General features: G+C 33.2%; 1 protein-coding gene across 4 annotated transcripts in view; it reads right to left on the bottom strand.

The window, feature by feature from the left end:
• The window catches only part of COL21A1 (collagen type XXI alpha 1 chain), a 199,336-nt gene that overhangs the window by 24,839 nt on the left and 162,110 nt on the right, over positions 1–12,387 (bottom strand). For all 4 annotated transcript variants that reach the window (XM_053603382.1, XM_053603379.1, XM_053603380.1 and 1 more), the window contains one exon: positions 1,120–1,164. In XM_053603382.1, coding sequence (XP_053459357.1) covers positions 1,120–1,164 — 45 coding nt within the window. The remainder of the gene's footprint in view (positions 1–1,119; positions 1,165–12,387) is intronic.

Genomic DNA, 12,387 nt, shown 5'->3' with positions numbered 1-12,387 from the left:
AAAAAAAGTAATACAACAGAGGTTAACACGGAGGAAATGGCTCATTGCTTCCAAAGCTAATAGAAATTATTCCAGAGAGCCAAGAAGCAAACTGAATACCCTCCATGATGAATAAAGATGTCCACATCTAAACACATCTAGTGAAATTTTAAGTACACTAAAAACAAATAAAATACCTTCAAAGATTAACTGGTAATTAATGAATGCATATTAATTTTAACTGGTAAATAATGCAAATGTTCAAACTTTTCTTATTATAACATTGCTACTTATAATCAATTCTGGAAAAAAAGAAAATTTATGAGAAAGGCCCAGATCAACTCACAAAAGAATGATAATTAGAATGACAGCATATTTTGTTTTGGTTAACAATGAAAGCTAGGACATCATGGAAGAAAATCTTCAATTTACTCAAAGAAAATAACTATCAACCTTGAGTTGGATACTCTACAAAATTATCTTTTAAAACATGAGTAAAGCTTTTAAATTATAATTAAATAGAAACTGAAAGTTTATTACCAAGATATTTGTGCTAAAAGAACAATCAAAGATATTATTCATAAAGAAACAAAATTATCCCCAAAAGACTGTTTTAGGGGACAAAATAGAAAGGTAATCAAGTAAAATAAGATGCATGAATCCTAATTAATATTATCTATATAAAACAAAAACAATAAAACTAATTTATAAGATTAAAATAACAGTTTCTAAAATTACATCACTTTTGAACAATTCATTATGACCATAAATACTGTAAAAAAAATATTCTGTGAAAGGCAATAATGCATCACTATTTTACTCTTTTTTTTTTTGTAGAGACAGAGTCTCACTTTATGGTCCTCGGTAGAGTGCCATGGCCTCACACAGCTCACAGCAACCTCCAACTCCTGGGCTTAGGCGATTCTCTTGCCTCCAGAGTAGCTGGGACTACAGGCACCCACCACAACGCCCGGCTATTTTTTTGGTTGCAGCTTGGCAGGGGCCAGGTTTGAAACCACCACCCTTGGTATATGGGGCCAGCGCCTTACCAACTAAGCCACAGGCGCGGCCCACATCACTATTTTACTCTTTTAACGAGCAGATACAGACCCAAATTTTCTAATGTTTGTTAATATTCACCTTTTGTCCCATTAATCCTCGGTCTCCAGGAAATCCTGGAATTCCCTAAAAACAAATAAAATAGAACTTTAATTTTAAAAAATTATGGAGTTTGTCATTAAAGAAGAAATGGTCACAACTGGAATTTTAACTTGTAAATAATGTATATTTTCCAAATTTATGCTTATTACAACATTGTTACTTATAATCAATTTTCAAAAAAAGACAATTTATGAGATATAGCATTATATAAACATCTACTGATATTTAAGTTTTAAATAAAGAGTTTTTTAAAAAAAGGAACTATGAGGAAATTAATCTTGGTTCTTCTTTCAGCCCAACACAAGCAGTAAAATAAGAAGGATATTTCATTGAACACATTCTTATACTAAGTATTGCTCATATTGAAGTGTACAGGAAACACTGTCAAATGATACTGGTTCAGATTTAATAAAACAGTTTCAAGCCCCTCAGACTCTCATAGTCTTAGTTAAAAATTAATGAAACTAAATTATTTCCTCAAAACTGAGCTTTGAAATAGCCATAAACCTATTTATTAGGCAAATCTTTTGTACTAATAATTCCCTTGCTGATGCAATCATGAAGAATAGGTAGACCAAAGTTTGAAGAGAGAGAAAGAAAGAAGAAAGAAAAAGACAGAAGTCTTTCACATGACTAGTCCAAATGTACACGTCTTCAGCTAGATTCAGAAAAAATTAATGTTAGTTCTACCAAGAATAAATTTAGCACAATTAGTGGAGAAGCATTTCTACTGTCAGCTTTTCAATGTATTTGCCCAAAATGATAACTGATCACCCAAATAATGATTGCACTAATCATTTTTCATTTCTCACTCAATTTTATTAGCTCCTTTCTTGGTGACACTTAAGATGAAACAATTAACATTTGTTTATATACATGTATGTTGACTCTCTGGCAGAAAAGGAAATTTGAAAGACAAGGAAGTCAAGCCCTTCCCTATGCCTTTGAAAATCCTCTACATTATCAGAGCTTTCAAAGAATAGTGGTGCCGGTCAGTAAATCAGGACAGGTGGTGGAGCTGCCATTATCCATGAGAAAGTACATTCTTTTATAGGAATAGTCTGCCATTTTTTTATTTTCAAATCTCGAGCTTGTTAATAGAACCCTCACAGCTCAACGTGCTGATCACAATATAGTGCAAGGCAAGGTAATCATTTTACTGGAATTCAGTTTGATTCTATTCAGCTCAATTCCGTTTGTCACTTCACTCTTCGAAGAGAACAAATGTTGTATGTGAGCAATAACCATCAGCAGGGACTTTTCAATAATTTAGTTGAAAAGATAAGCTTTCATAAACATACTACCTAAAGAATAATAGAAAAGCAATTTTAAACTTTAAAGTAACATGAGCACAGAATACCAAGTAAGCATTCTAAAACACAAAGCAAAATTAAATTACTGAGTTATGAAATAAAGAAAATAAACTGAAATGAATTATATCCTTCCAAGGCATAAATACAATCAATGGAGATAAATATTGTTCAAAATTGTTTCAACAGGCCATGATTTGGTGTGAAACCATTCCGCAACTTTCTCTCATTCAAATACAGACACACACACACAAATTCTCTGTAAGTTTATATTAAGTTTTGAATTTAACTAAAAATGTGTCTATAAAATCTTATCAGAGCAAGGTGGCTATCTAATTTTCTATGCTAGAAAACTGGTAGAGTTTTTTCTTTGTTTTTTTTTGTTTGTTTGTTTGTTTGTTTTTTTGTTGGGGATTCATTGAGGGTACAATAAGCCAGGTTACACTGATTGCATTTGTTAGGTAAAGTCCCTCTTGCAATCATGTCTTCAATACAGAGACTTTGGCCTTTAGAATTCCTAAAAGAGAAATGCAATTGCCCGTGATTCTGTCAGACCTGATAAGCTGTATTTCTTTCTGCATGAAGTCTGTTCATCGCTATTCAAGACTCTCTATGCCTTTACACAATGTATGGTGTTAGTGGGAAGTAGTTATAGATATCCTGACTCTAGTCCTATTTCTGCAGCGGGTCCTAGTGTCACCAAGTCCTGGGGACAAACAGAGTTATGGTCAAGTTTCCATAAACACCACCCTGGCTTCCACCTCCCTGGAGCCCTTAAGAGCCCATTTCCCCACAATTCATTCCCTGGGTTTCATTTGACATTCTTTTATCTGAGTCATTCTAATACTGAGCTTGATTTATGCTAAGATATAGCCAAAAATATTACATTATTGCAATAAATCAGATATTGAGATATTTGGGGGAATATTCCAGATTAGGAAAAATTATTCCTTCTGTTACTGTCTGTTGTTTCATACGAGTCAAAAACTAATACATATTTCATACATTTGAAAGTCATAATATCTTCCATGCCCAATTACACCAAGAATTATTACTTATTTTACAAATACCAAGTAAAAATATATAAATACTATATAATATTGAAAAACATAAAACTGATTTATATAAGCAATTCTTGGCAAAACTAACGTAATACCACAAGCATGCATGTTATAAAAAAACTATTGAGAGGTTAACCGGAAGAACTGAAGCCATTCAGAGATATATTTGTTAATAGAATTCTCCGAGATAGTATTTTCCTAGGCTCCCAATTAGGTACTCCCAATATGGGTACTGAAATTGACTAAACTTTTCCAATTTTACATTAGCAGCATTATCATTTGAAATGATTTGAAAGTTACCAGTTTGTTGATCCAGAAGTATTTAGTGACAATTATTTCACACAGAAATGTTTTTCCAAGCAAACTATTTTGTATTTCACTTCAGCCAATGTGGTTTTGGGGTCAGGCAACTGTGACAATGTATAAGTAAAGGCAGAAACAAGTTATTTTATTTAGGAAGAGTAAAGGGACATATTTTCTTCAAGTATGTGATTTCAATTTGGGTTTGGGGAAGAGCAGAAAGTCAACTGGAAAATCTGCATAATGTGGTGAAAGAATGTTGACATGAAAAAAAATGTTCTAGAAGCTTCTCTGTAACCATTTTAACCATTTCTGTATAACAATTTAATAAGAATAGAAGTGCCTACTTTAGAATAAAGGGTTTAGTTTCTATTTCCTAGAAACTACTTTACAATGAAGGAATGTGCCCGTAACACATTACTTAGAAAATAAAAACATCAGGCATTTGTGCTGCTTCCATGACTTGGCAATTATGAATTGGGCTGCAATAAACATTCTGGTTCAATTTTTTTTTTTTTCATAAAATGATTTTTGTTCATCTGGGTAGATACCTACTCATGGAACTGAGGATAAAACATGGGTCAACTTTCAGTTCCCTGAGAATTCTCCATACTTCTTTCCAAACAGGATGTGTTAGTTTGCAATCCCACCTGCAGTGTAGAAGTGTTCCCTTCTCTCCACATCCACACCATCTGTAGTTTTGGGATTCTGTGATGTGGGCTAACCTTACTGGAGTTAGATGATAAAGTGGTTTTGATTTGCATTTCTCTGATGATTAAAGATGAGCATTTTTTCATGTGTTTATTGGCCATTCTGCTGACATCTTCAGAGAAGTTATAATTCAAGTCTCTTGTCCACAAAGAAATAGGGTTGTTTTTTGTTTTCTTATTAATTTGAGTTCTCTGTAGATTAAAGGTATCAGACCTCTTCAGAATCATAACCTGCAAAAATCTTCTCCCATTCGGAAGCCTGTCTGTTTGCTTTACTTGCAGTGCCCTTAGCTGTGTAGAAGCTTTTTAGCTTGATCAGATCCCAGTAATATATTTCTAGGGTTAAATTGCCGGGGGGGGGTTTCTCTTCATAAAATATTTTTGCAGGCCAATAATTTCAAGCATTTTTCCTATACTCCCTTGTAGTATTTTTATGATTGCACGTCTTAAAGTTAAAACTTTTGTCCAGTGAAAATCAATTTTTGTTAGTGGCAAAAGTTGAGATTCAGTCTTGTACAGGTTGCTAGTGGGTTAACAAATTGCAGTATATATATATATATATATATTGCAGTATATATATGTATATATATATATACACACTATGGAATACTATGCAGCCATAAAAATATGGAGCTTTTACATCTTTTATGTTTACCTGAATGGAGCTGGAACATATTCTTCTTAGTAAAGTATCTCAAGATGGGAAAAAAGTATCTAATGTACTCAATACTATTACAAAACCAATATATAATCACTTACACATTCATACAAATGATAAAACACAAATATAGTTCAGAAAGAAGGGGAGAGGAGGAAGAAGGGAGTGGAGGGGGGAGAGCAAGGGGGAGGGAGGGTATTTGGTGGGATCTCACCTAATGTGCACAATGCAAGTGTACATATCAAAACAACTAAGAGCATATTATAAATGTCTTACCATAAAAACAAGTAAATAAGATGTTATGTTAATCAGTTTGATTTAAGCATTCCACATTGCATATCAAATCATCACACTAGACCCCATAAATGTATACAGCTATGATTTAATAAAAATTAAATTAAAAAATAAAAGAAAAATATCATATTATACTTTCCCACATACACAATGAATGTATTTACTTTATTCCTGAAACTGGGCCATCTTAGATCAAGTCTGCATGTAAGTACTGCAAAATTCATAATGCACTGAAAGCAGATCTAACCCATTAATTTTTTATATTGAAGTGGTCAACCATTCCACAGAATAGTAGAGATGTTTAATATCACACAGTTATTAAAATATTAGAAGCATATGACATGTTTTCTTCTATCATATCAAGAAGTGATATGTTCATTCTTAAATAGTCAGTAAATGAAAAACCCGTATGTTTAAATTATCATTCTTATTGGCTACAAAGGTGATAATATGATCGCCACAAAAGAATATAATAGAAGCAGCTAAAAACTTATATGCTAGAATCAACCAACCCATTTCCAATTGGCTGTTCCACTCCAGGCCAGTTATTCAAACTATAAAAATCTCTGCAACCATGGAAAGTAGTAGAACATATCTCATAGAGTTGGTACATTCTATTGATTACCTTTCACAAGTACTTAGCTCAGTACTGGTACCATAATGGATACATTTTTATAGCTGTCTTTCCACAGCTTCTCAACAAAGTCAGTTCTTTCCTAATTCCATGTCTCAAAATTTTATCTTTCTTTGTTTTGAAGATTTCTCCCCCTTTCCCAACCAAGGTCTCCATTGTCAGGATGACTCTGGCAATCTAAAATTTCCCATTGGGGGCACCAAAAGTTAGCATAGCATTGCCCCTCATTCAGTACCTCTTGCCTTTTCATCTTTGCTTTGATTATAGAATAATATTTATATTTCATCACTGTCAAAAAATATGACTGTGAACTTCAAATACATTTGTAGTTGAACTCCACAATGTTTTTCAATTCCTTTTTTAAATTTATACACTGACAGATTATTATGAATGATTTACAACCTATTAATCTGAGATGAAAGAATTATAAGTCAAGTAGCTCATAATCACAGTTGTAAAAGAAACCGCTATGCAAGTACTTGCCATAAACCTTTAATAAGGAAATTATCAGTTTTACTACCTCCATATTATACTCTTAATCTTTAAAAAATTACCTAAAAATCTTAGATGAACTAACTTATTTACCCTGCCCTACAGACCAGGACCCACGTAGAACTGGACTCAAATTATCCAAAGGTAAGTGATTTAAATAGAAATGCTCTAGTCAATATTTTTAGGCTACTCATATTTATATATAACAAAAAGTATTACCAGTTTGAGACTAAGTTATAGAAGGAAGTGAGGATGTTACAAGGAGGAAAAGCCATTTGTTAACCAATTAAAATAACATACCTGAAAACCCAGAGAGAGGAAGACCATCTTCTATCTGGGAGAATAAAGGATGGAATAAAGAGACCAGGGGACAATGGCTGCAGTGCCATATTGTGGGAAAGTTGTATGACCACCTGGTCTCCAAAAAAATCCAGAAAAATAACCTGCCTCTTTCTATCAGCAAAGAAAGTGAAATACGTAAAAAATACATCAGTGTGTTAAAAGGAACAGGCATTGTATGCACACGTACAACACTGAGAATTAGTTCATTCTTAAAAAAAAAAAAAAGGGTTCCATAATGATACCAGAGTCGTTCTAAAATAGACCAGATCCTCTGAAAGCCTGAAAAAGAAAGACTATGCTTTTTGGGTATAGGGACTGGAACTGTATGACTCAAAACAAATTATTGAAAACTCCTTAAGGAAAAAACTTAGCTAGCTGCATAGTATTCCATGGTATACATATACTGCAATTTGTTAACCCACTAGTAACCTGTACAATACTGATTTTGGATTTTCTAAAGACTTTCATAGGTGATTTGGTTGCTAGATAAAAGTTAAATACAATTTTCTAGAGAAATGTAAAAATTGTATTAGCTTTTTTGGAATTTTATAACTGATGGTCATTAAACAAAAATATTTTGAAACAGCACATCAAAAATGAAGTCAGTTAGATAAAGGAAACTAACAAATGGAGCCACACGTGGTGGCTCCTGCCTGTAATCCCAGCACTCTGGGAGCCCAAGGCAGGTGGACTGCCTGAGCTCTAGGTTTGAGACCAGCCTGAGCCAGAGCAAGACCCCGCCTCTAAAAATAGCCAGGCATTGTGTTGGGCACCTTTAGTCTCAGCTACTCAGGAGGCTGAGGCAAGAGAATCATTTAAGCCCAAGAGTTTGAGGTTGCTATGAGTTATGACACCATGACACTCTAGTGAGGGTGACCAAGTAAGACTCTGTCTCAAAAAAAAGAAAACTAACAAATGAACTTTTAACACTTATTATGTAGTACAAATTAAATAAATATTTGACCACTATATCTAATTTTGTATTTTCTATATCATTTATGTATAACCTCATTTTAATATCATGTATATACGACTCCATCCAAACCTTTGTACTACTTATTGTATAATTCAGCTCATTATGAATTTTATGCTTATATAATAAATATCTATCCTCATTTTTCCTACTAAAAAATAGTGAAATTCTAGACTAATAAGCATTGACAAAAGTAAAAATGTTAAGGAAATTATATTATGTTTCTATTGATCTACAACAAATTATTACCACACATTTAATGCTTTAAAATAGCACAAATTTAGTATCTTACAGTTTTACAGTTTCAGTAGTCCAGCATGGTAGTCTCAACGGGCTAAATTCCAAGAGTAAGTAGATTTCTACTCCTTCCTGGAGTCTCTACTCCTTCCTGGAGAAAAGAATCTTCTTCCTTCTTATTCAGGTTCTTGGTAGAATTCAGTTCTTTGCAGTTGTTGGACCAAGGTCCCCAACAGGTCACCCCCAGATCCCCAAGATCACCACATTCCTTGATTTACTGTCCCCTTTCCTATATCTACACAGCTAGCACTCATGGGTCAGGTTCTTCTTGAGTCACATCTTTTGACTCACTACTCTTCTGTTATTTTTCCACTTCTAATTCCTTTTGATTAGGTTGTCCCTGGATTCCCCCCACCAGATAATTCAGGATAATATTCCCATCACAATGTCATTGTTCTTAATCACATCTGCAACATCTCTTTGCCATGTTCATAGGTTCTAGAGTTTAGAATGTGGATATCTTTGGGGAGGAGGGGAATTGTCACTACTTTGCCAATCACAGAAATAACATCTAATATCCAAGAAACAGTTTCTGTGTAATTTAAACTCCTCCAGGCATTAAAAGGATGAATATAATCTAAACTCGTATAATGAGGCCACTAACAGTGAAATCAGTTAAAAGAATACTATCTAAAAAAGATATCTACAATTTGATCTAATTTTTTAATACGAATGTAAATAAATTTATTATAATACTAGTAAATCAAATATAGCAGTTTATTATAACAAAAGCACAGCATGACTAAGTTGGGTTTGTTTCAGGATGCAAGGAGTATTCAAATTACTCAAGTAATATGCTGTTCTCATATATTTATAAATTACTATAATAATAGTTTAGAGGAGAAACATACAAAATCAACTCAAAAGATAATAAATCTATATTTGTAAAATTTATCATGCATTATTTGTGAAAAACCCTTAATAATCTAGAGGGATTTTGTAAACGGGAATCAGAATCAATCAGAAACTGATTATAAACATTATACTTAGTAAAAACACTAGACATTCTGGCTTAAATTTGGGGATTAAGCATAGGCTCTATTTTATACTAGCAATTCCATTTATAGGAATATATCCTTCATAAAGCCATTGTATAAGTAAGCAGCAATATATACAACTTCAAAAGAGAGGTGAAACGCAGTATAGCCATGCTAGCAATTAGGTAGATACTAGAGTCTGTCTTACAATTTATTACGATAAAATGTCCATGTTATAAAGAAAGGTTTCATTGGATCCAGTTTTTTGGTTAAAATATATATACATGTTTTTGTTTATATATTTGTATATACAAAGAAAAAGTTTAGAAAAAAAGCTCATTAAATGAGTCACAATTATACCTCTGAGAATGGGAAGAGGATTTGAATAAGTAAAGACACACTTTCAAATTTGCAACACAACTTCTATATTTTATGAGTACTAAGATAAATCAAATAAATAAGAATGAATAATAAATTATAAATACAAACCATGAGTAAAATAATATAATAAAATATAACATAATAGATGAAAAGTGAGTCCATATAATTTTCTTATCTTAAATTCTCAAAAAAGTCTAAGAACTTTTTCCTAACATTTAAGTTATCCAAGAAACTATGGTTAAACATTGTTTACCTTTCAAATTAAAAAACTAAAGATTACATGAAGTCTATAAATACCCCTTGTAGAAGAACTAGATGCTGCAGACTCAAAGATCAAGGCTGGAAGGATCTTAATACAATTCACTGCTGTGAACTCAGAGTAAAACACATTTGCATAGTTTTTATGCCTTGGCTGATTATTGCAGATAATTTTCAATATTTCTAAGTACACTGTATTGAAAAACGACATCACTATTTCTTAGGAAAGGATAATACCGTGTTAAGAAGAACTTTCTCTAAAAGAAGAGCTAGGAATTTGGCATTTGACAAAATTAGTTTCACCAGGCAGCATTTTCCCATTTTCCCCTCAGTAATAGAAGTTAACTTTTCTAAAACAAAAATGTTAATATATCAGATCTAGATTAAATATTATTTTTTTAATATATAAATTTATCAGAAAATAACCAAAAAACTCATTAAAATTGAAGATATAATAGAACATATACATTTAAATGACCTGACTTATCTGAGAATTTATTTTTCACTCATATAAAGAAGTTTAGTATGATGCCCCATGATCATATCAATGTATACAGTTATGATTTAATAAAAAAAAGAACATAAAAAATATATATGTATCACATATATCAATAAAAAATAAAATAAAAAAAAGAAGTTTAATTCTCTTCAATTGTATATAGATGCATTTTTGTTCTATAAGACATATTTGCTTTTTTTGTCAAAAATAATGCATATAATATTTTATACACCCTAAAGAAATGGAATTTATTTGGATATAATTTCATATTATCATTCATGACAATATTAAAGCTTATTTAACCAGAGGAAGGTATTAAAGCACATATGGCCTAAAAGGATCTTAAAATGTCATAATTATATTTTCCCTCAACAACGTCACGGAAATTATTCTCTTTCAAGTAGATAACCTTTGTCTTCCTACTACCTTCATATTCCTCTTTTTGGTAATCTGTCACTAAACTTCTACATTAGTAATTAAACTTTACATCAGACTTACACAGGGCAGCCATTCCAAGTGCAGTTACCTGGACTGCAGCTCCTGACTCTGATTCATTAGGGCTGGGATGGGCCCACCAAACTGAAGTTTAAAAGGCATCTCTGGTGATTTTAAGGTACTCTGTGTATCAGAGCTTGAGAAATAGCATGCTCTATATTCAAACATATGTATTTGGGGTGTTAGTATGGTTATCAAGGAGTTTTTAATTTGACTTAGGATTATCTGCCAATTAAAATTTCATACCACCCATCTTAAGGCCCTCTGCTTAAAAAGTACTATATATAATTTTCCCACCAAGCTTTAATCCATGATCAAAATTCATAACATTCTGCCTCTCATGATTAAATTCATATATCTTTAATCACTTTTAAGAGTTTTTATCCACATGATTTTTACATACAGTTGACTCTTGAATCACAAGGGAGTTAGAGGCACCAACACCCTCTGCTCCTGTACAGTGGAAAATCCATGTATAACTTTTGCCTCTCTCAAAACCTAACTACTAATAGTGTACTGTTGATTGTTAGACTACCAATAACATGAACAGTCAATTAACACACATTTTGTATGTCATACCGTGTGTATATTACATACTGTATTCTTACAATAAACTAGAGAAAATAAAATGCTAATAAAATCTTCAGAGGAGAAAATATATTTACTATGAATTACATAGAAGTAGATCATCATAAAGGTCTTTTTGTTTGTTTTGAGACAGAGCCTCACTATGCTGCCCTTGGTAGAGTGCTGTGGCATCACAACTCACAGCAATCTCCAATCTTGGACTTAAGCTATTCTCTTGCCTCAGCCTCCCAAGTAGCTGGAACTACAGGTGCCCGCCACAACACCCAGCTATTTTTTTGTTGCAGTTGTCATTGTTGTTTAGCAGGCCAGGGTGGGCTCGAACCTGCCAGCCTCGGTGTATGTGGCGGGTGCCCTACTCACTGAGCTACAGGTGCCAAGCCTCATCATAAAGGTCTTAATCTGTGTTCTCCGCAGTAAGCTGAGGAAGAGGAGGAAGAGGAGAGGTTGTTGGTCTTGCTGTAGCATGGGTGGCAAAGGAGGAAATGGTGGAGGTGGAAGGCGAGGAGGAGCTGCAGGCAGGCTCAGTGAAACTTTATGGAATTCCTGATAAGTTCGTCTTTTTTGCTTTTTCATTTTGCAAATAATGTTTCTATGTGGCATCAATCCTTCTTCCATGCTTTGGTTTCAGTGCCTGTCTCATAGCAGGGTCCAAGTCTTAAAGAAGCGAGCCGCAGTCTTGACTAACCAAAAGCTTCTGCCAGATCGTCTAATGCCAACCACTTTCTGTCACTGCTTCTTTCTCTGGCAGACACATTTCTCTTCTTCTTTCTCTGGTTTGGAAACATTTATCTCCATCAAGCTGTCTTCTGTTAATACCTCTGGTGTGGTGTCTCTTAACTTTTTTATTTCTCCAAAATCTGTATCTTTAAACTTTTGCCACTCACGCACCCCACCTTTTCACCAAATTCACTTTCTTTTTCCTATTTCCTTCATGGATTCTTTCATAAAGTCATGCACAGCGTCTAGACAAAATTTTCC

This window comes from Nycticebus coucang, chromosome 9, assembly GCF_027406575.1.
Source record: "Nycticebus coucang isolate mNycCou1 chromosome 9, mNycCou1.pri, whole genome shotgun sequence".
NCBI lineage: Eukaryota > Metazoa > Chordata > Mammalia > Primates > Lorisidae > Nycticebus > Nycticebus coucang.
This window is presented reverse-complemented; position numbering and strand designations above follow the sequence as displayed.